Consider the following 24,524-nt stretch of genomic DNA (forward strand, 5'->3'; position numbering starts at 1 on the left):
TCCCTGACTTTACATTGCAAATCCTTTATGTCCACAAAGACACTAGAATACAAGATGTAGGACAGCAACTGAGATGCTTGTTTATTCATCTAATTACTCCTTTTCAGTGGCTGTAGTGTACAGTGCTACTTTCTATACAGCTACTGAAGCTGAGCAATTGAAAGAGAAGTGGGAGGTTACAACAGTGGAATATTCTAATGAAATGGAAAAGAATAATATATTGGTTAGACAGATATCCATTAGTGCCTTGCCTTCAAGAAGAAAGAGATTTCAGCTACCTACCATGGAACAACTTATTCATTAGCACCTAGTTGCAAGTTACTTGTAGTGTGGATAATCGACCCTTGGAAGAAAAAAAAGCCACTTTTGTACCTAAAAACTATGTACATAAGGAAATAATTTAACAATAATTTTTTAATTTCACCTTTTAATGGAAAATTTAGATACAATTAAGCAAACCCCTAAGAATCAAGAAATATTTTTACCTTCAATTAGCATGAAAATATTTTTTTCCTGCCTAAAAAGAAAATACTTCCATTTGGCAAAAGACTGGAAGAGAAAGATAGGAATACATTTTTTTAAAGAATCAAGACCTATAGAAAACATACTTTCATTGTCCTGTGAGAATTACACTATTGAGCTGTGAACATTTGCTACTCAAAATAAAGGAATGCTTGTTAAAGCTTTTCCCTTTTACCCAAAAAAAGCCTTCTGCCAAATAACAAGATGTACAAACAAACAAATCCATGTTCACCCATACACTGCTGAAGACTAATACTTTGTAATCACTGCAAACAGCAAGTTTTACAAGGGCTAATCTGACTTGAGAAGCATTTGAAAGAGGCTACTTAAAAAGCTTTCCTACATTGGGTAAAAATTACTTTGCTGGTGACTGAGAACTCTCCTGATCAGAATGTACTCACTCAAATAAACACATATACTTCCAGCACACTTGAATCTCAGAACCTTCAAACACATAGAATAGGCACAGATATTCACAGGAAGAAATTCTCTGCCATTTTATTGTCTTATGCTTGCAGAAACTAAAATAACCAAGTTTTTACATAGCCCAGAATTTTTGACTGAGAGGCATGTTTGGAAGTCAATGTGATCTCTTATTTTGAAAACATTCACATGTCTTGTTATAGAGAGGTTACCTGGCACAGCAGCTGCTGTGAAACCTGTAGAAGTACAGGAGTGGAAAGTCCAAGGCACTGAAGAGATCACCTGAAGGAGAAAGCAATATACTCAGTGGAACACAGGGGGAAAAAAATTACCCACTTTTACAAGCAGGGGAAGAGCAATTACATGAACATTACTAGTTTAACATTCCTCTAAGCCTTTACAGCTGGCTGACTTTTCATTTACGATGCTTTCCACATTTCTAGTGTGTTTAATGATTTCTCTCTGACCTTGCTTCTAGCCAGTCCCTTTGGTTGAAAAAGGGGAAACAGATACATTAGAGTATTCTTTCCTAGTAATGGGGAGATCCTGCTTAAGCAAGAGTTGCCAGTGGATAGACATGCATCATATCCACTTACTTTATTACAAAGCTTGTGACAGTTCCTACTGAAGCAACAGGAAACACAGATGTATGTTGGCTTCTTCCCCCTCTGGCATGTGAACTCTGTCACACAGAGCAAGTTGAGAAGTTTAAAAAAGTTCTCTCATTTCCAAGTAGAGCTCTCGAGTACTTGCATTTCCAGGAACCTGGGACTTGGTTGCTCCTGGAAGCAACAATTTCCAGGAGTTCTCAAGCCTTCCGGCTCTACAGATTTGGAGGAAACTCCATCTTTCACTTTTTGACATGCACCAATTTGTCTGACATCTCTGTCTATCCTGGTGGGACAATGCTAGGTATACAATATGCACCACCAGGCAAAAAGGGGAATTTTTGTTTATTTAAATGCTTGTGCCTTTGTTTTTCTGAGCAAATGTCTAGTGAAAAACAACAGATTATCATCCTTATCCTTCTAACTATTTAAAACCCAGTATGATAGGAATATTAGCCACCACCAAATATTCATTTCTCTATTTTTAGCCTCTGATCTTTTGCTACTCCAAATCCTGCCACGGGCTTGAGTGATGGTATACATCTTAAAAAAGCAACAAAACAAAATCTCTGCATAGCAGAAAGGAAAACTCAGTTCTATATGGACTGCTGGGACACTGCTCTGATGGGGACATATTCACCTAGGTAATCCTTGTTCTTTACCATGCACCACCTCAAAAGCTGTTCTTTTGTCTGTCCTGTGCTGCTGCTTCACAAAGTGCAGCTAAGGAAGGTGCTAGTGAGTACTATACAAATTACACAGTGTTATATACCCTCTTCTCTTCCTGCAAGATAGCATATTATTGATCATATTCCAGTTGAATTCCAAGCTTTGGAATCCTCTAAAAAACTGTATGGAAAGGAAAGGCAATACTGAAACATAAAAAAGGAACAACTCAATCCACTTTACCTGCTGGATGGGATGCAGAGGCCAAGAGCACCACACTAAAAAATAATTTTTAAAAAAGGATTAATTGTATAATACAGAATTTATCCCATAGCCTGAACATTATAAATTGACAGCTTTGTGTATGTTATTTCCTGGTGAAACTTACTCCAGTTAAGTAGTGTAACTGAGGTGTAAGTATCAATTTAATTAAAAAAGAGGTTCATTGGGAAGGCACCTCTGGGATCACCTAATACAACCTTGTACCTGAAGCAGGACTGTCACCAGTATTTTATCATATCACCTGTGGTTCTGTCTCAAACTGCTAGGTCTCAAAAACCTCCCAGCATGAAGATTCCACACCTCTTTGTGTAACTTCTCCCTGAGAAGCTTTTCCTGATGTCTTTCAACATCGAAAGCTGCATTTTATGGTTGCTGTTTCATGTTATACCATCTGGCATTTGTTAGAAAAGTTTAGTTCCATAATCTTTGCAACTCCCTTTCAAGAAGGTATAGGCAGTTGTTAGGCTGCACCGTGGTCTCTGCCCATCTCAACAACATGAGATCCTTCAACCTCTCCTTCCATCAGCTCCAAGTCCCTAGCAATGCCACTCACCCTCTGCTAGGTCTTCACTTTCTCAGTATCTTTTTCCGAGAGGCCGAAAACTGAGCACAGAATTCCAGCTGCAGCCTCAGCAACGCTTGTAACAACTTCTCTCAACCTGAGAGCCAAACTCCTTCAAATGTAGCCCAAAATATGGTTTCCCTTAATTTACCACGCTCAAGCATTGCTGCCTCACACAGGCCTCAGAGTTCACTTTTACCACTGAGTCCTTTTCAACAGACCTGCTGTTCAGCCAGCTGCTGACACCACTGAGACAGAAATTATAGGGAACTGTACCTATGTCTAGACTTGTGTGTCTCTCTGTCTGAGGATTAATTCCAGCTGTGTGAGTACTGGTGTCTGCTTCACAGGGATGTGCATATATTGCATGCAAGAGTCAAATCCAGTTTGAGTCCTATGCACGTGTTTGTGCACGCACCTCACGTTCATGCCCAAAATGCCCGTCAGAGAAAGGAAAAATGATGCAATTAAACTTAAGACTTTTTAAAAAATAGAGCGTGAAAATAGAGCCAAGTGCCAGCCCAAATGATGCACACTTTTCAGAAAGATACGAATCATGAAGATGGGAAATGAACAAGAAAACCAGCTGTGACCAGTTCTTTGTCTGGAGTATCACTTCAGATTTCTGTGGTCCTACCTTCCCTGAGTTTGCAGTATAGGCTATACAGAGCCTTTTTCAGTGCTACTAATTCTTCCTGTAAATTTCTGATTTTTTAATGTTTTTTTCCATTCTGTGCTGTTTCCAAGGTTAGAAGGCTACAGAAATATATTCTGGGGCACTGTAAGATGGGAGAAGCATGCATGTCTCCAAAAGCAGAGCTACAGCTTCCTCCATTTACAGGACACCATGGACATATGGTCATGACAAAAAACAAAGGAGAAGAGGGAGAAGAAGAAAAGATTATCTGTAGAGGTTGATAAGCATCAAGCACTGCTTTTACATAGGTAAAAAAGACATTCACTATGAATGATGCAGTAGGCAATTTTCCCTGGCTAATTACCAACAATTCTTACAGCTTAGTAGACCCAGTAATGCCAGTAAAGTGCCATTCAAGCCAACAGAGGAATGGTAGACTGTACAATGTAAAGTTAAGGCAGAGAAAAGCTAGAAGTGGTTGCCAACACACGAGGTTACAGCTAGGAAACTGTACTGACAGTAGATGAGCTACTTCCAGTACCTGCAGCAGTACAGTACCATGTTCTGGTGCTTCTAAGTAGGAAACTCCCTTTTCCAATGTTAACACTTTCGAGCCTGCTTGCTCTCAGCTGGTCCTAGTTCTGCAGGTGACCAGGCTGCCACCTGTGGTGGCCTGCCCTGCACAAGCTTTGGTGAATGCCAATGTCATCCACAGAGGCACCAGCAGCAAAAAAAGAGCTGCAAAGAGGATGACAATCCCGTGGCCAAGGAAGCCTTACCACTGAAATCAGCCATGGAAGACAACAGCTTCATGACTGACAGGCAGGTGGGTATTTTAAGCTTAACGTTTTATATACAATGTCTTTGAAAGGCATCAGCTGGTACAGTATGTTCACACTGTCAATATTTATACATGTTTTTAAAAGATGTAGTTGTCACAAAGATATTGAATGCTGTAAAGCAGATCACTTACAGGAGGCAATCCTCCCCACTCCTTGTCCCCAGACAAGGGACATCAAGAGGAATTCAGAAGAAATAGCTCCAATTCCTCAGTTTCATGGCAAAGTTGGAAAAGGAAGGGGAGGCTTATTGCTTCTGACTGCCTATTAGAGAAAAGAGGAGAGTAGCAGGGCAAGTGAAACTGTATCACCAGATATGAGAATTATGACTACACCATGTTTCTCCACTTTTGCTTTTTGCATTATTAATTTTTAAAGAAACAAAAAACCCCAACAGTCAGAGCTGGGACATGCTCAGAGAAAAGTTTCCTTCTGCAACCAAGAGGAACTGATAACCCTAACCATACATCCCAGGCCTCAGTCCAAAGAAAACATAAGAGGAAAACAAAACCTGCTTTGTGAAGTGCAGGGCAGGTTAAGGCAAATGGGTTAGATGGCATTAAAGCTGTACTGTAACCCTGCTCTGCACAGAACATCAGTAGAAAAGACACCATGATGTTGTAAAACCACATTAGGGATTCAGAAATTTCCAGCAGGACAACCTGGACATCAGGCTGCAGTAAAAACAAAGTCCCTGTGTTGGGTTTCTCCACTCCTTTTCCCTCAGTACAGAGGGCTGGGTCACCGTGGTTTTCTTCCTGGCTGAAAAAAGGTTTTGTCAGCAAGAACAGCAATTTATGCCTACAAGGCTAGCCTTCCCTATTACAGAAAATCTATTGCAGCTTTTTAATTCACAAAAGTGACAGATGAGCTGCTCTTCCAGAAGCCAGATGTAGTTTAGCTGCATAGAGTAGAGCCTTTACCTTACACCTTTTTCAGTGTCGCTTACTCACCATTGGAAACTCTCCTGCTCTAAGTCTTTATTTTCTCCTCACCAGGGAGGCTATCTGGCACACCTCTGTGACAGCAACAGATACTGGAGTGTACTGAAACTTTCTTCCAGGTTCTCCACAAAAAGAAAGCCCAATATGAGCCATGACCTACTTCTAAAACACATTATGCATTCCAGGTAGACATTACAAGCCCCCCATGCAACCCCTTGCCACCTAGCTGGGGGGTAAGAAATCTGGCTCCTTCTCTGATAATAAGTGGGGGACTGGAAAGGAATAAAGGAAAATGCAAGATTATGGAAAAAACAGTCAACAGTAAAACACTAAGGCAGAAGTCAGAGTGCATGGAAACGCAATACTGCAGGAAAAGAAAAAAATAAAAGAAAAAAAAAAAGGTGGTGGGAACAAGACTGAAGGATTAGAAGGAGGTTCTTGAAAGTACAATTCCCCTCACGTGCTTAAACTCACGGGAGATGGATGAACAGGATGGGGCTGGGCACTGAGAAGCAACATCACCCCTCCCTTCTCTGCATAGCACAGCTCTGCTTTCCCTCCTTCTTCCAGCCTTGTTCCTGATCTGGCTCCTATTTTTCAAGCCATTGAATAATCATGCTGTAAGTGATGAAGTGAGAAGAACACCACACTTTTCAACATCAGCAAATATTTCTTCAGATCTGTTTGATTCTGGAAAATTCCCATTCATGTACATTTGCTTCAGACATTCTGCCCTCCAAAACTATTCCAGATTTTAAAACAAGAAATAGTGCATGGCATGTAGGGACAGCATACATTAGGAGACTTTGCTGATTTCAGTTGCAGCTCTGTAAGTGTCCAATAGAGTCAGTACAGTTAATCTAAACATAATTCTTTTATTTTTCATCTAACATATTGGTATATTCTGACACAAAGCAGCTTGGAGCAGAACTTTTAATCTGCTCTGTCCAGGCTGTCTCTAAACTCAGAATACAACTCCTTTCACACAGAAACATTTTGAACAGCCTCTCTTGTAACAGACCTACATATCACCCTGTATATTAGGAAAACTTTCTTATCAAAACAGTTATCAGCTACTAGAACAGGCTGCTCAGGAAAGTGATTGAGTCACAGTCCCTGAAGGTATGTATAAAAGTCTTGTAGATGTGGCACTTAGGGATGTGGTTCAGTGGTGGACTTGGTGTTAGGTTTATAGTTGAAGTCAGTGACTTGAAAGGTCTTTTCCAATCTAAATGATATTATGATTCTGTACACCATCTGGTTGGGTCCACACAGCTGCTTTCTCTTCTTTGCACAGCCACATAGCTGTCTGATCTAGGTTAGAAATAAGAAATAAGACCTATTGATAATAATGCTAAGAGGAGAAAGATGCACTTATATGACACACTATCAACTTCCTTCAAAAACCATAGAATCATAGAGACATGCTTGTAAAGACAGAACCACTGGTACACATCAGATTGCTGTGTTTTGCAAGTGGAACTGGGGTTCTACCATGGCCAAAACAGTCCTCAAGAAGCTCTGAGTAGCTGAAGCAGCAAATACCTTACTGCCTGTTAAATCACAACATTTAGTGCTGGGCACCCTCTGACAGAGACAAGCACATGTTTACAGTAATTCTGACCCAGAACTGCCTGTGAGGAGTTAGTGCTCATTCTGAGAATATTCAAAAATACTCTTTAGCCGATCATATTACTTTTGACTGTCTTCTATAGAAATTAAGCTTGTGTGATAAAGCTGTGTGTACACATACATACATACCTCTACATAGCTCTCAAACACTCTAACCATCTTCATTCAAATTTGGGAAGGGGGCACTCATCTCCAAGATAACTACATGTACAGAGGTCTCACTTAGAGACAGTACCTTCTGCAGCAGAAAGATTTCAGCCCCATTAAACACTGGAGGACCTTCATGGTGGTAGCATGTCATGAAGGACACAAACAAGGAGAGAGCTTCTGCCAAATTTCCCACCTTGTCAAACATCATCTGCTATTATGACAAAACAAAACTAAAAGAAATCATATGTCACTTATCCTGTTGCCCATGGTACCACTTGTTTTCCCTAGACAAGATGAGGTCCAAATGCTATAGAATTTGAGCTTCTTAAACACCTAAAAATATATATATACATATACAGACACACAGACATGCAGATACCCAAAGACCCAAGCCAAATAAATAAACATACAGTCTTCTGCCCCCTCTAAGCCACCTGCTTTATACCAATTGCTCTGCACCATTACCTTGGGAACTACACTGACCTTCAAGCTCCTTAATGGTGAAAATTTTTGCAAGCTTTGGTAACAACTCTTTGTTTTAAAGCAGATGAAAAAAACCCCACCATCTTGGAACTAACACAGGTCCATTGTTGGGGTTTTATTTTGTTGTTGGTAAAAAAGGTTAATTTTAAAGAATAGTCTTAAAATATATACCATTACACATCACAGGTTCTTAGTGAGTAGTTTCTCCTTTCCAAAAGTCTCTAAATCAAGTATCATACTTTCCCTGTAATGTGGAACTCCTGCTCTCTGCTGGACACAACTTCCCAGACCCAAAGGATGCCATCAGCTAACTCAGCAGGAACCCAGCCCTGACTTTTCAAAGCTGAAAAACAAGGACCTTCAGCAAAAAAATGAATTCAAAGGTTCAGGTCCAGATGCAGTTTTCAACTTTTAAAATTACAACTTACAGCCATAGTCAGAGAGAGAGGTGATAAATGACAAATTTGATGTTGCTGCTTGTTTCAAAATTTTCCCTTCAATGGGCAAATAGCTACAGCTCATTCAAGTCTTCACGAGTTACTTCTGCATACAGTACCATATTTGCAAGTTCCATGACTAATTCTTCAAAACTCTTTCAATAAACACAAATACCTTATTTGAGTAATTTTTTTTTTTGCTTTGCACTTCATAGTAAATGGAAAACAACAGTTGACTTAAACAAGAGCCTAATTCAAGCAAAACAATATTCAGATATTGTAAATGCATGGGACCCTGGTCAATAACCACTGGAATCATAGAAGCACAATATCAGAGGTCTGCTCTAATAATTTATGGAAAAAGATTTGGTTGAAGTGAGATAGAGGAAGATACACAGTATTATCATGCTGATGATGCTGACAAGGCAAACGGGAACTGAAGTGTCCTACACTGGTGTCCCTGATGTGCTGCTTTCCAGGATCTTTAATGTTGCCAGACAAGAGCACACACTTAATCAAATGGACAAGTACAACATCAGTTTTGTTATGCTTATTCCTAACTCGTGCTCTCTCTTTCATTCCTTGTGACCATTTTTTCTTAGAACTTCGTATCTGTACTCCATAGTGTTCCCATACAACTTAAGCTACCATTCCAAGAAAAAAGGCCAACGTACACAAGATGTAATTATGGATGGAGAAGAATGTAGTAAAGTCTCTGTCTTACTTTAAATAAAGCTTCATAAAAATCTAGTGGAAGCCATAAACACCAAATGTCCTGGCTTATATGGCTCTTTGAGGAAAAGATTTAAATTTTTTTTTTTTTTTAATACAAAAGCTTACAAATCTGGTGAGTGACTCAAGCTCTTTCACTAACTAGAAAATAACAAGCCACTTTTACATCTCTGAATCAGAAAAACAACTGAAAGTCTAAATTACTCAACCCCACTAACAGCACTCTGAACAATCAGCTACTGCTCATGTGCTTTGCTGATCGTACTTCAAAAATCACTACCTTCCCTCCTGGCAATTTTGTACAAGTTTTATTTTTGTGAAGTGAGGTATTGCCAGAGAGGTACAGTTACTCTGTAAATATGATTTCTGGAAATTATAGATCACTTGTGCACACGGTGATTAAAAAATTCATGATTAACACCTCGTTACTTCCCCAGGTGTATATTGGCATGTCCACCTATAACCAGAGCCAAAAAAATTCAGCTGCTAAGCCATTCAGCTTAGCACTTTCCTTTCAGTGACTGTCCTGCTAAGTAAATACATTTAAGTAGTGCTAGCTATGAGTTTCCTGAACAAACCACAGTTTAAAATGAAAACACAGACCACATAAAACCAGCAATGGTGTATCAAAGGCTTATTCATTTTACCTGAATACATAGTTGATGTACTGTTGGTCCAGCTCACTGTGAAAGGAGGGAAAGAAAAAAAGGTGCTCTTTGAGTGATGCAATCCATTTGGTATGAGAGATCAGTATATTAAACAGCATTACAACACTGTAATATTACATAATATTAATATTATATAACCTATGACACAATGTTATAATTAGGTAATAGTAACAATATATTACAATCACGTGCATTATAACAATAATCTATTACTATTATACTAATAGCAATATATTAATCAGAAAATTAATTTACACATCATTTGCACAATATTTTTGTTGTTACTGTGTCAGTGAGTCTGCCATTAACAGTGAACATAAAGTGAGACTGAAATTGAGACCCTTTAAACAGAGAGGCAAAATGGCCTTGAAATAAAGGAGCTTATCCATATTCTATACACAAATGTATTACAAATGTACTCATAATATGCAGTGACAACATATCCATCTCCATCCATACAGGCAACTGCAGATTAGAGACAGTGTGAACATGTAATGGCACCTGCTTTCAAAACAACTTGTGTCTGGCTGAAATTCTAATGAGCACATGGGATTAGAACAAGGTTTCAAAGTTTTTAAGGTTCTTAGCCATTCCTGTCCTGTGGCAAGTCATCATCAGCTAAACACTTCTGAGACTGTGTCTCACAGGGAGATACTGACAGATTTGAACCATACAGCTTTCAAGACTAACACAAACTAACATTTCCACTTGATGACTGTGCTGGTAATTAGGGGCTCTTTTTCCAGGACTGAGTGATTATCCTTTGATAACACACTGTTTAAAACTAATTCAGAGTTTGAGTTCACAGTGTAACTGTCAATAACCACATGCTGTTGTTATCCACAATAAATAAAGCTCCTTTTGCAAGAGAAGTCATTAATGATTAGCTAAGAGTGGCCAAGCTGACACTGGGAATGCAGAGAACCCTAGAGTTTACCCAGCTGCCACACAAATGTGCCTCTAACCCTCTTTGATAGCAATCTCTTTTTTTTTTAAAAAAAAAGAACATGAAAACACATTACCTTAAAGAGTTAGGTTTCCATAACTTGTGAAATATTTTGTAAGCCCCTGCAATTGAAATGACATGTATAATTGCCATGATGTGCAATCATTCTGACAAGCAATGGTTTGTTGAGCTGTGGTACTGGCAGATGTGGAAGCCCTCTGAACTACACTTCAGCAACATGGCAAAAAGGATGATTAACCCATTAACAGAAATGAACCTATGGCAACTACAAAAGAGCACGTGCACGTGTGTGTGTCTACATGTGTGTAAATACGCCTAGAAAAGTATTGCAGAATGGGTTCTTCAGCCCACACCATTAATTCTGGTAACTTCTATGATGTGTTCATCTATGTAGACCCCTACAGCTGTTGGCTCTGAGCTGTTCTTGCTGGTCAGAGTTCTCTCAGCTCTAAGGTTTCCAGGTTCTTTACATTCTTGACCTACCCACCTCTTAGTTAGTTCCCATTTCTATTCTGGGAAAAGATTCAGACACTCAGGAAAGGGACAATGCAGCTTCCTGCTCTGTTCTTTTAGACTCTTTCTTCAAGCCTTTGGTGTGGTTTTGTTTGTTTTTTATTCACAAACAAAACCAGCAAAAGCAAATCCAGCAGAACACTGTGTAATAGATGTCCTCAACTCTGCCTTTGTTAGACAAGCTGAAGGGTAGAACATGTCCTTTCCCTAATGTTCTTTCTTGTTTAACTGTGTGATAAGTTAGCTCACCTGTTTGCCCTTCCTTGCATCACCTTTATTCTGTGTCAGTTGATAGGAAATCAAATTACGTAGAGCACCCCTCCCCCAAAACATATCAACAAGTTTCTCACAAAACAAACAAACAAACAAACCAAAAGAAATGGGAAGAAGCTATATTTTGAGCATAAAAATTATGCTAGCACTTCCTAGGTGTTTCAAGCATACAGAAGAGGCCTCCTAAAGACTCTATAAGCAGTTTTCCACCTTCTAGCATTCCTTTACAAATGCAATCTCCTGGCTTTGAGAAAGCAGTAACATCACTCATGACAGTAAATTAACATCTGAAGTAAAAAAAAACCACACCTTTTTATTTTGTCTAAACAAGAAAATGTTTACAATATAATATTTCTTAAAGGAAAAAAAAACCAAAACATATATACTATTTCTTATTTGTATGTTAACAACATTTTAGACCTCTAGACCTCCCTGGACACAAATACTTATAAGCACATTTCCTTTGCCCTAAAAACTTTACAATATGAATAGAAAATAATAAAGAAGAAAATATCCCTAATTTGCAGACAAGATTTAACATATTAATGAAGCACTAAGTCTCTATAGGACAGATAAGAACCAAATACAAGGCCCTTATTAGCCAGTCTAATAGTCCAAAAGACACAAAATCTCCTAGTTAAAAATTACTGATCTCCTTTTCTTCATAATTTCTGGGTCTGATTGTTTCTAGCTTTTCATAGAAAAATTATGATTTATTGAAATCAATGTTTAGTCTGAAAAAGACAAAAGAAAACGGGACAAGTCACGCAACTCATTGTTAAACTTTTAAAAAAATGCACAGGAATGCAAAAAACACCCCAATATTTCAACATCCTTCCTCTGGGAGCATATTCCATCATATTTTAGAATATTTGTGTCAGTATAAAAATAAAATTACTGTGTGCAAGGAAGTTCTGACTACATGTTATTGCTTGGATTTTTTTCATGTTTCTTCTCCCCTCAGACAGGACTGCCTTTTAGTATGCAGCCACCAAAAACTCCCAGAAAAGCTTAGTGTTGATTAAAATTGCATGTGCACATTTTGTCATTCACTGGTAACTGATTGTAATACCTAGTTCACTCTGTTGTTGTCTTCAACATAAAAAGCTATAAAAGGAATGCACTTCCTTATCTTTACTGCACTTCCTCAGTCTTTTCCAAGTGTTTCTTACATCAAAAACTTCAGATATCAGTAACTTCATAATAAAGCTGATTTATCCAACACATTCACTCTTCCTAATTCTTTTTCCAAAAGAAAATTACTTACCAACACAGATTAAGTGAATTAGAGCCCATAAATAACCGTTTGGATCAAACTGCAAAAAAAGAACATCTACATAAATAAAAGTACATCCACATAAACATACATATTGCTATTTCCCTGTGCAGCGAGCTCCACAAAGCAAGTACAGTGCTATGCTACAAAGAAAGAGAAGAAGATGACTAAAGAAGACAAGGGAAGGCTAAAGGTTTCCCTGTCCTGCTTAAAGGCCTGGCATATGCCAGCTACTCATGCTCTCAGCTAGTCTTGGCAAGAACAGCTTCATTTCCTTAATGTATGGACACCATTTTAAATAATCTGAGCATATGCACCCCAGTTTGATTAGTCTTCCAATGGTGGTCAAGGAAGGGCAAGAGAATCAGAAAAACATCACTAAGGTTTTTGTCTTGTCTCCTTTGCCCCCTCAGCCCCTGCAGCAGCTGAGCAGCCTCTCTTCCCAAGGCTCCATAAGTATCCAAAAAAGTGCTTTTAACAGACATCTGTCTCTGAGCAAGGTAAGGTCTCTTCACAACCAGTGGGGAAAAATAAACATTTCTGAGAGGAATTCACCTGCATATTTTAGATGTCTGCTTTCAGAGGAAGACTATTTATACATTAGAAGAATGTATAAGAAGTTCCTGCTCTGCCCCATGGTCTGGGAAGGGACCTAGTGCAGGGGCAACACTTCTGAAGGCTACCTTGGATGAGCTGTATCCAGACAGGTCTCATCTGTCACCAGACTCATCCCACCTGACTTCAGATATTAATTAAAGTATCTGAAACAAGGAAGCAGCCTTCCTGGGTCTCCAAAATAGAAAAGCACCTCCAAGGAACAGATCTTTTCTCTTGAGGTACCTCTCTTGAGGTACCTCCTTTCTTTCTCCAGTAGCTACAGCAAGAGTGTAGAGTGATTACAAAGCTAATTTAGGAACCTCCTGAAAGTATGTGTAATTAATTAATTCAACCCCAAGTGTTTTGCTCTAAGACCTCTGAGCAGTTAAACCATGGTTTCCCCAGCCACCAGCTTTACCAAAGACCTCTGTGTCTGCACTACTCAAAGGTTTTGCACTGATGCAAATATATTAAAAGCAGGAATCCCAGCCTGGCTTACAAGCAAAAACTGCATCAGTCATATGCTAACAAGATGTCAGACATCAAGCTCTAACTAGAGCTGTGTTACAAAGCAGAGCTCACCTGTGTGTCACATAAAGGAAGGCACACTGCTGCTGCCAGAAGGAACAGCACACTGTATAGAAGAGAAAAAGACCAAAAAACAAGACCAAAAGCTCGCAATCTGGATGCAAAAGGTTGCAAAGTATAGGCAGTTCCACTCAATCTTACACTGACATTTCATGTGTTTAATTTTTATTTCGTATTTTTAAAATAATTTTTGCCACCAAAATTAAGTTTTACATCATGAATTCTTTATAACTCCTACACAGCAAAACTGAATGAGAAAAAAAAAAAAAAAAGCAGCACAAAACATCTCACCAGTAATGAAAACAAGTTTGTTGGTAGGGAATATTATTCTTCATTTGCCACCTGGCTTCCCTAGACTGCTTCAGAAAGCCAAAATAAATAAATTTCTGGATGTGAATGGCTACCAAAAAGTTCTTCTATTAAGGTGAGTTACCTAGCAGAAAAATGCCAGCAGAGGTGACTCCATTAGAAGTTACGGTGTTACTCCAGAACACAGAGCAAAGCAGCTGAGTGGTCCCAGTTTAGAAATGGCTTAAGGACAGCACATGTCCTCCCTTAGTCCACTGATTCAGAAGAAATATATTCTTAACCTGTGGCTGAGTCAGTATTTCTACAGGCTACACTGAATACACTGATGTGGAATTTCTGTGGACTGTCACTATTAATAATAACAAACATTTCTTTTTGCAGCTTATTTTCCTGCTGTCTAGGGGCATGGGAAAAGACAGAATGAAGATGATAAAAAACCTGGCATCCTTGACAATAATCCAGTGGTAAAAACAAGGCCACAGAAAATGGAAACAACAGGAAGAAATTAGGAAGATGGTGCCTCTAAGTATGCTAAATAATAACCCAATATTATCTACTTTAAGTACAGATAAAAGATTACAGAATGTGGAGGACAGCAGATGGGTCTTCAGGGGAGGGGAGGGTGTGGGGGAAATAGTGAAACTTTAATACATGACTGCCAGCTTCTGTTTGTTTCTGTCTCCTTTCTGAAGCTGAACAAGTAGGGCCTACAAGGGTTGATGGGTTGTATAGCTCAGTGATTCTGGCAGACCTGGATGTCACTCACCTTTTCTTTTTTAGGTAAGGCATTTTTTTGCTATTTCCTATTATATTAATTATCTTTTACTCTTTAAGATTGCCCACCGGAACTTCAATCCTGATTTCTATCTCCTTTCTAAAAACATAAGCATTGCTTTGATATTCAGAAAGATTGGACTTCTGGAATATTTTTTTTCTTTGGGGAGGAAAAAAAAAGCATGTATTTATGTAATTGTTAAAAAAAATAATTAAAAATATTTAATTGCTCCTATGTTGCAATTTAGGCTCACCTCCCATGGGAATGTGCTTTACATTCTTCATTGTTTTGGTGTGGCATTATCTAAAGCAAATACAGAAGCTGGAGCCAAAACAAGTCTGAATCTGGGTAGTTTTAAAAGCTTACCTACAGATTTTCAGAAGAGAGGTCTGCTGTAAAAAAGGAAAGTATGATTTAAATAATTAAAATTTAAAATTAAAAATTATGAAACAGTATTTTCATCTTCCAAAACCAGGAAAGTAATTACTGATGTTACTGATATTACTGCACACCAAACACACTAAAATCCAGTGAGCAACATTCAACAGCCCATTATGTTTGAGCACTGCTTAGCAAAATTAATCTAAAAACATAACCAAGACTACAGATTAGCCAACTTCAATTTGATGTGTACTTCTAGATTACTCGCCAGCAGGTAAACCTAAAACCAGATGTGAGCTTTAATACCTGGTGGTCAAATTTAACTTGAATTACACCAAGACTATGCATTGTATGTACCCAAATATTGGGTTTTCTTAATTAATTAGGTACTACCCCAGCCAAACCAGTTTGGTCTAAACTCATGGGAGTTTCCCAGTCCTTTGGTCCAAAATTGTTTTCCAGAAGCTTCCCAGAAAGACTTGTGTTTACATTGTCCTTGTCCATTCTGTTTTTGCTTTTTTTTTTCTTCCAAGAAAAGAGACACAAACATGTGAGCTAGAGGGAAAATCCAAAACATTTTGATAGGTACTCTAATCAGAGGACAATGTGGCAGGGACATGCCATGGTTACACACTGCTATGTCCCATAGGCATAACCTTGTTGACCTCTTCATTTTTTTAGGAGTAGCAAACAGGGGCCATTTATTTGTCTTCCACATACACAACAGAGGTAATGAATGGAAGATCCCTTCCACAGCAAAGCCAGAGGCCACTGAAGAAATAACTTTGTTATTAATGATTTCCCAGCACTGCCTCACAGAAACTCTGTGGTCAATTAGAAAAGTGTTTCATAGCCTAAAAAGAAGGACACCCAATGCAGTTTGTGAGAAACAAACCCAGCTGTTACAAAAAGAAGCAGGGATTACTCTCCTGACTTTAGCAGGTCTTGGGACAGATTCTCTAGCATTCAAAACAGATTTTTAAAAAAACACTTTTTCCTGCATTTCATGCAGAAATGTGATCCATCTATAATCATACAATAACATAACAAGTGGTTGGATACAATGACCTCCTCACTCTCAGCTCAAACAATGAGATTCCTGCTTGGGGTGATAGTAATTCTCAGAATGGAAAAACAAGCAGGACCAAGCCAGCCTTAAAGACACAGCTCAAACTGTCAATACACATTTGCAGTGTTTCATCAGCTAAAGGGGAAAAGAAAACATTAATACAGATACTTGTCAACAGCAAAACACTCTCTGGGTCTCACTAATGAGTAGATATCACAGTGAGAACAGAAAAGCATATGGCTCTAATGCCTATATTAAAAATTAGGTCTTGTTATAGGGCAATTATATTACAGAAGGTTCCTTGTATCAGTTAATAGATTAGTTACCTCTTTCTGCACAAACTTCTGGAAACCACAGGTTATAACTTCTGCTGCATTGTGCACGGTGAGGAACACAGGGATTGGCTGCCATTGGGAGAGAATAAAAAACATCCAAATCAACCCAGAACAGTAACACACATAGGAAGGAGCAGTCCTCATACAGACAGCTGTCCCAGATGTTTGTGGGTTTGGGTTTGGTGTTGTGTTTTTGTTTTTTTTTTAAGCTGTAAACATCTGCCATATCTCCTGAAAGAGACTTAGACCCATTGCAATCACTACTACATGGCAAAGGCATCTTTAAATACAGACCCTGCTTGCTTCTTCTCCCACTTTCAAGCACTCAGACCGTTTGTTTGCAGGCAGCTACCTTGGGGAGATTTGCTCCAGGTTTCTGCCTCTAGTTTTGCCTCTCTGTTCAAATACCTGCAGCCTCCACAGCAAACAGTTCCCATTATTTTTCCTGTCTCTGTCTACTGGTACTAAGAATGCAGTATGACTCCTAGCAACAGAAATGGGCAAGATGATTTTAGGTGATTGCTTTCTGTTACTGCTGGGAAGAGCTGCCCAAAATTAGGGTAGCAATGTCATAGTTCATACACCAGTGATGTTGAAATTATACCCATTGAGGTACCTGGACACCATCCCAACATGAAATCATTAAGAAACAAACCCCTGTGATAACAATAATTAATCAAACACCCATTGCCACGGGCAAACCCAACCAGAATTAGAGATTTGTAAGACTCTCTCCAAATCAGATCCACAGTCTCTCAGACAGATGAAACAGAAGCAATTCTCTGCTCTGATTGAGACAATCCAAAGACTAAAGCAGTTTTAGGAAGCAGTATTTCCCCACTTGTGTATAGTATTTAAATCCCACGAGTAGAGAATTAGTTAATTACTCAGTGATGTCCATGCCTTTTAAGTACCAGGTGACAAAAGCAGCAGGCATCTCTTAAATTTGGCTTTCGTATTCAGAAATGTGTATTTTCTGGATTTTTCTTTTCCTGCCCATAAAGTTGGATAAACATCACTAGTTAAACATTTTAAGTCATGATGACAACTTAGGTGGATTCATAAATACAACAGGTACATCCAGGTAACTTTTAACACCTCTATATTAGCAAGGACTGAAAATCACACAAACACAACTAGCATGAAGTTGTCACTGGTTCTGAAAAAACAATTCTCAACCCTGCTGTTGGACAACTGAGAACATAAAACCAGAAGTATCTAACATAAGCATCCTGAGCCTGACACAATAATAGGAAATACAAGAAATAACCATGCACAAGGAAAGCTGACAAGCTGACAGCTTTCACATTTTCATGACAGAATTCACATTTTCTTCTGTGAAGCCAATTTATTGGGTTTTTCTTCCCTCCTTCCTGCTTTCAGCTCTTCCAAACATGTTTTGGAGCCAACAATGGCTCCAGTTTGCCTAGCCCAGTTAACCTTCTCCATATGTCTATTGTCTCAGATGTATTTCTTACATTTTTGAGTGGGGTTAATGCTTCCGAAAAGTTTACTGGTTGGGCAGGCAGGGTGAATAGACTCTGTACAAACCTCCCTTTGCAGCCCTGCATATTTTTGTTAATGCATCACAGTCCAGAACTAAGCTCCTCCAGTTCCAGCCCTTAAACTCCTGGGCAGGGGAGGGAGACTGCCAGCACCTCTAGGGAGAGGCACAAACAGAGATTAAGGTTGTAGCTCTGCCAGCATACAGGAGTGTTTGAAAGTGGGTCTCCCTTGCTTTGATCAAAAAAGTGCACGTAATTTCTGCTTTAGGAATAAATCCACCTAATTCAAAACCACTGCTGACGTGAGCCAATTCAGGTATGAGTTCGGGGGAGTCCATTTTCCTTCTCACTGTGCCAAAAAATTGTAGATGAAATTATTCTAAGTAAAGCTTCTGAGCAGGATTGAATCTAGCCCCAGTACAAGGCATTATATAGTAACTATGGCCTAAAACCACTTGTCCTTTTGTCTTTCCTCCTAAAATAGCTGCAGAATTAGGCCTCTAAATCTTCTTTACTGTATAACAAAAAGCCATTCAGAAATGGGAGATGTTCCTTACAAAACAAAATGTTTGGGATACAAACCAAAACCACTCACAGTTCCTCTGCCATTCCAGTGTATCTCATTCTTGAATGACCAGAGCAGGTACAGGAGGGCAAAGAGGTAACTTATGGGATGACTAGGAAGTGAAGAAGAAAAAGCAGAGAGGATGTGATTCATATGTCCTCCACCTCCCAGAGGAGCAGAAAGAAAAGATGCTACTGCCAAGGCCTTATTGCTGTTTCCAGACAGGGCTCTCCTTAGGTATCTTTGCTCAGTTTACACTAGGGAAGCCCAGTGGAACTTGCTTTGACAAGGAACCAAGAGGAAGTAAATGCAGTCAGCCCAAGACAGAGCTAATTAGACGGGATATTATAAGAAACTTCCTTCACTGAAAGGGTTATCAAACACAGGAACAGGCTGCCCAGGGAGGTGGTTGAATCACCATCTCTGGAGGTGTTCAAAAGACGTGCAGATGTGGTGCTGAGGGACATGGTTTAGCAATGAACTCAGCCAAGTTAGGTTAATGGTTGGACTCCATGATTTTAAGGTTCTTTTCCAACCAAAACAGTTCTATGATTCTAATCTAGAGGCACATGGGGCTTCTGAGCACATGAGTGTGCTTTCCAAAGGCCACTTAGGTCAGAGATGAGGCACGCAACCTTATTTATGAGGACAAAGGACCTCCTGTCCTTTTCTGCCCTACCTCTCCACTGGGATGTTCAAGGCATCACTACAAAGCAGAATCTTGTCCAAAATTCCCTCTTGATCCTTTTTAGGGTTTAGGAGCTGAGACTGGAACTGGATTAAGATGCATTGGAAAAAATGCAGAGGGGAACTAGGACAAAAACTGGCCCTGACAGACTGGATAACTGCAATAAAATATCTCTAGTGTTTAATATTTCATGTCACCTTTTTTTTTTTTTAAGTTTTGTTGTTTTTTCCTTGATTGATTTTGCTGTTGTTGTTGTTTTGGTATGCGTTTGGTTGGTTGGTTGGGTTTTGTTTTTTTTTTTGGAAGACTAACATTTAGTTAAGAAACATTCAACTTTAATGAAGGCAGATTTTACATCCTCTAAACATTGGGTAGATTATTGTGATTCAAATGAATCATAAACCTGATTTGTCTAACCCTTCCCATAATCTCTTTCCAACTACCAATATATTTTTTCAGACCCTGTAAAGCTTCAAAAGCCTCTCACTGAAATGGTCTTCATCCTCTTCCTGGCAGAAATTTCCATGACCCCATTACCCCTTTTACCAAGTCACAGTTCCTAACTTCTTCAGCTTCTCTCTACTTGACCAACTCAAACCACTGAAGATCTATTCTGCAAAAAAACAGAATACTCTAGAGAGATGCTGACTCCTTTGGACTGTCATGGATAATGCTCTACATTTCCTAGGGTTGGGCTGCTGTTTTAGCACCATTAACAATGTATTATTTACACCCCTCTTCCCTTCTTCCCTCCCAACCCAGGAACACCATTAAACACTTTGTATGAAAGTACTGTTCAAGGGATTTCTACTTGTGCATTTCTTACCAGTCTAGACAGTGCCCTAGAGCCAGCATAAATGATGCCAACAAACAGTACTGAAGCAGGAAGCCATGACAGGATTTCAGACCTGTGAAAACAAAATCCCATTACTTCACCATATTCTGTTTACGTGCACTCAGCAACTGTTGCTTGCAAGGAATAAAATCTTATGTATGTACATATATTTTAAAGGTGTGCATATTAAATTCATTGTTTGATTGCTGGGTATTTCTCCCATATAGCAAAAAAGTCTGAGGCAGAAATTAGTCGCTTCATCTAATCCCAGACATGAGCTATCTCCATGATATGTCTTCTTCCTTTCACTCTTTCCCTGGCTTCTCTCCCTGTAAAAATTGTTTTGCAGCAATTGCTTCTATTAGTTTTAAGGGAGAGAAATTTCAACTGATTTCCTTAATGCATTGTAAAAGGAAGAAAAACTGACAAATGAAGGCATAAAATGGCGTACTTGCACAGACAGCACACATTTTCACTATGTACAAATACACTTGGCCACCCACACAGTAATTTCTCAGCCAGATTTATGAAGAGATTCTTCCTAAAGATCAGATTGTCTCTGTGGGAGCCTGCCTCTTGAGATTTCCTAATGACACTCCTTTGACTAAGCCAAACTCCTAGAGGCATTTTGACAACTAAAAGAGGAATGAAGTCATCACGTATTGATCTTATTTTTTTTTTAGCCATGGTTACTGCAGTAGGGTCAGGTTTCCATTCTGAAAAGGGGCTTCAGAACTCGCAGTTTTCCCTTTATTCATTTGGTACTTAAAGGAAAAAAGGGATCAGGTAGGTGGTAAATTTCAGAGAGAGAAATGTGAGATTTTGAGCAAGGGAGGAAAGGAGTAGCAGTGATCTAAAGGCCTGATCCAAAGGGTTCCTAGGGCTGAGTTCAATGCTACCCTCTTTCACTCTTCCTAAGCTTTGAAGAAAAGTCAAAGGAAGGTTAGTGAATAATGCTGGATCTCAAAATGAAACCAAGATGCTTGTAGTTCCTTAATTCAGATTACATTTCCAACTAACATGTAAGAATTAAAATAACGTAATTATAGGTACCTCTACACTACCACACTTCATGGAACAGAAGAAATAAAGATGACTAAAAGATTAAATCAGAACAATGAAGAAAAAACATGCCCAAAGACTCATGTAAGCTCAGACAAGAAAGAAAACCTAAACATTACATTCCCTCTTCTTCTTTAATATATAATTTTCTAAGGTACTTGATCAGAAATCCAGGGTAATAAAAATAGAGTAATCTTTAGTTCCTTTTACTGGCATAAATATTAGCTGTTTTTCTGGTATGGACACCACCCTTTTTTATAAACACCCTGTTCTTTTTGAGGTTACTGACTTCAACAGGATTTTCATTGAGACTTGGATCTAAAACTGTTATACCTCATTACCAACAACTTCACATCAGACACTAACAAAGAAAAGCATCCAACTGGAACTGCAACAAATGGAAGAAAAGCAGAGAGAAGAGAAGAAAAGAAAGAAGAGCTGGGAAGATGAAAGGAACACACGGTGAAAACTGAATTTTCATGTAGAACATAATACTCTCTCATGTTCTCCACCACTAAATTCTAAGAATCCCAAATATATCTTCATCTCCAATTCGATACTGTGAAGTGCAATGGTAAATTACTTCAGATGTTTTTCTGTGATGGAAGGGTGGAATTGTATGCTGCCAAGTGGGAATTTCAGGACTGAAAAAGAATGCATGGATGTCTGATGTAAGGTGTCAGCACCAACAATCTGTCTTGTACGTAAACCAATTAGTAACTTCTTATGCTGGCAATAGAGTGATGTACAAGCAAACCAGGAAAGCTCTGTGACAAAGAACTGATGAGCTTGTGGTTGTAGGAGCAGATCCAAAGCCCACGCAAGTCAGTGGGTAACTTCCCCTAAAGCACACTTTGGATCTCTGGTTTAAGCAAGGTTCTGAGCTGCTGCAGGGAAAGTTCAGCACTGCAAGAAATGCCAACCAGAACACATAGGACTTCAGTGCCTGCAAGGGGCTAGGCAGAAACTGGGTAGCAAATCTCACCATTATACCCATGCTCTACTGCTATACAGATTTCTCTGCCACAGAGCCCCTGCTTTGGATAAAAGTTTCGCCATTCATTCTGTACAATGATGGTGATGGAGCTCCTTAGAGCTGGGAGTACTGAGGGGAAGCAGCTGAAAAGCAGGATATTCACAAAACCTATGAGAAACTACTCCAAGTAATATGTTTTTATTTGTTGGTTTGGATTTTTTAATTGTGAAACTCGAATTCCTGGCTTTAGACAAAAGGTGATGAGCTCTGTGCAATAAAATAAATCTGCTGAGATACTTTGGGATAACTAAACTAGCTCAGAAAAGCACATGGGATCAGTCCACATGACATAAATACTGAGACTTTGTAGAAATAACCAAACAAATGAGTAGAAGTTTATTGTGCGAAGTGAGACAAGACTGGAAACTCGGTTTGGTATTCCTGAGTATCCTACAAATATACCAAAACCAAAACCATAAAACCCAAACTGCCAAACTCAGATTCCTAGAAAAATATTCTGTATATGCCAAGAAATGTCTTCCACTTTGGAGGGGAAAGGAACTTGAGAGGAACTGGTAGACAGAGTCTTTGAGACACTGTGTTTGCATGTTAGACAACTTTTTGTTTGGTTGGTTTTTTTGGCAGTTTGGGTTTTTTTCGCGGTTTTGTTTTTTAATATAAGAGATATGTTCTAAAAGTCTAGTTTAGCAAAGGATTAAATTAATTCTAGCCATTTTATTCAGTCTATTCCACAACAAGCATCCTGTAATACTCAAACATATGAAAAGGTTTCTTAAGATGTATTTCAGCCACTTTTCCTATGGTGTGCTGACATCTAGTGGCTTGAAGTCTTCATTGTCAAAAGACAAATGATTTTTCACCAGAGCTTTTTTTAGATAAAAGCATCCTCTTCAACAGCACAAAATGGTTCTTGTCCAGTATTTTCTTTAATATCTCTGAAGTTGTGAAAAAAAAAAAGAAAACATATTTTCCAACCTGGAAAAAAATATTCAACGTCTTCAATGTCATGATTTAAAGCAACAAGTAACCATCTAGTGGTGAAAAGTTGAACTAAAAAGGACATTACAGAGTACCCCTTTTTCCTTTAGACTGTTCTGTGAAGTCAAAGTCTTCATCCCAGGAGGTATTTAAACGATGTGTGGACCTGGTCCTTATGGACATGGTTTAGTCTGGTTCTTCTGACAAACACACAGGATTTCATTCCAAATAAGGATATTTAGTTTCATAAGACAACTGTTCAAATCCCAAACAGAAAATTCATCAGTTGTCATTTGCTAATACAGAATCACCAAAAAAAGTTACATTGGAAGAGAGGTCTGGCAGTCATCTTGCCCAATACCCTCCACTTTCAGAGCCAAGTCACATTCCTCAGGTCATTGTCTGGTAAAGTTTTTAGTACCTCCAGAGATTCAATAATTGGTGTGGGCATACATCTTCTAAATTATAACATTTTGAGAAATAAAAACATATGCCAAAATCCACACTGCAGAATGGATCCAAGCAGACTACAACTCTTCCAAGTTGCCGTCACAGACAGCTGATCTTTGTCTACTAAGCACCTTTTAATTTGGAGTTTGATTATTATATCAAACCTGTATGCAGTGGCTGCTCTTGCTGCATTTACAAATGCTAGAGTTAAGAAATGGTGAATGACTCCCATTTGAGAAAAAGGCAGATGACATTCGTGGACTTCACTGCACTGAGGTTTGGGGGAAGTATCTGTCGATGCCCTTAACTAACATTACTAAGGTTTCTCTTGTAATACTATAAAATGATGCAGGGAAGAGATGTGGGCAGACAGTTGGATAAATTATCCTTCTCTTTTTTACTACTGTCTATGCTTTTTTGACTGTCTTACCAAGGTTAAACTACTTTGTATTAATGATCAGCTGAAGTGTGTGTCATGAACATTCATTAGACTAAAACAAAAGATCTCTCCTATACCTGTGAATACATAAAAACATACACACACTGACATATTTTAGCAAGTGAGTAATACCTACAACCAATTTTAGCTATGTCATAACCCAGGTACAGAAAAGAAGCATTTAGAAGACACTGCAAACCCCACAGTACCTTGAACACAAGTTTATCTCTACACAGCCGAGCTTCCAGGAGACATGAAGCAGAAGTCCACCCACCAATGTCTGCCACCTGAAACAGAAACAAAACAGCACCTCTGAATTGTTTGCCCATTTTAAACC

The 24,524-nt window shown here is 38.9% G+C and overlaps 1 protein-coding gene across 3 annotated transcripts in view; it reads right to left on the minus strand.

Annotated features, from left to right (window-relative positions):
- The window catches only part of TMEM241 (transmembrane protein 241), a 57,670-nt gene that overhangs the window by 28,118 nt on the left and 5,028 nt on the right, over window positions 1-24,524 (minus strand). For 2 of the 3 annotated variants that reach the window (XM_030446155.1, XM_030446157.1), the window contains exons 3-12: window positions 24,397-24,474; window positions 20,253-20,334; window positions 16,660-16,737; window positions 15,250-15,275; window positions 13,794-13,845; window positions 12,606-12,654; window positions 10,608-10,653; window positions 9,565-9,600; window positions 2,463-2,497; window positions 1,158-1,227 (exon numbers count right to left, since the gene is read on the minus strand). In XM_030446155.1, the coding sequence (XP_030302015.1) occupies window positions 1,158-1,227; window positions 2,463-2,497; window positions 9,565-9,600; window positions 10,608-10,653; window positions 12,606-12,654; window positions 13,794-13,845; window positions 15,250-15,275; window positions 16,660-16,737; window positions 20,253-20,334; window positions 24,397-24,474 (552 nt within the window). The remainder of the gene's footprint in view (window positions 1-1,157; window positions 1,228-2,462; window positions 2,498-9,564; window positions 9,601-10,607; window positions 10,654-12,605; window positions 12,655-13,793; window positions 13,846-15,249; window positions 15,276-16,659; window positions 16,738-20,252; window positions 20,335-24,396; window positions 24,475-24,524) is intronic. The other variant, XM_030446156.1, reaches the window with a different exon arrangement.

The sequence above is a fragment of the Calypte anna genome, chromosome 2, assembly GCF_003957555.1.
Source record: "Calypte anna isolate BGI_N300 chromosome 2, bCalAnn1_v1.p, whole genome shotgun sequence".
Classification (NCBI taxonomy): Eukaryota; Metazoa; Chordata; class Aves; order Apodiformes; family Trochilidae; genus Calypte; species Calypte anna.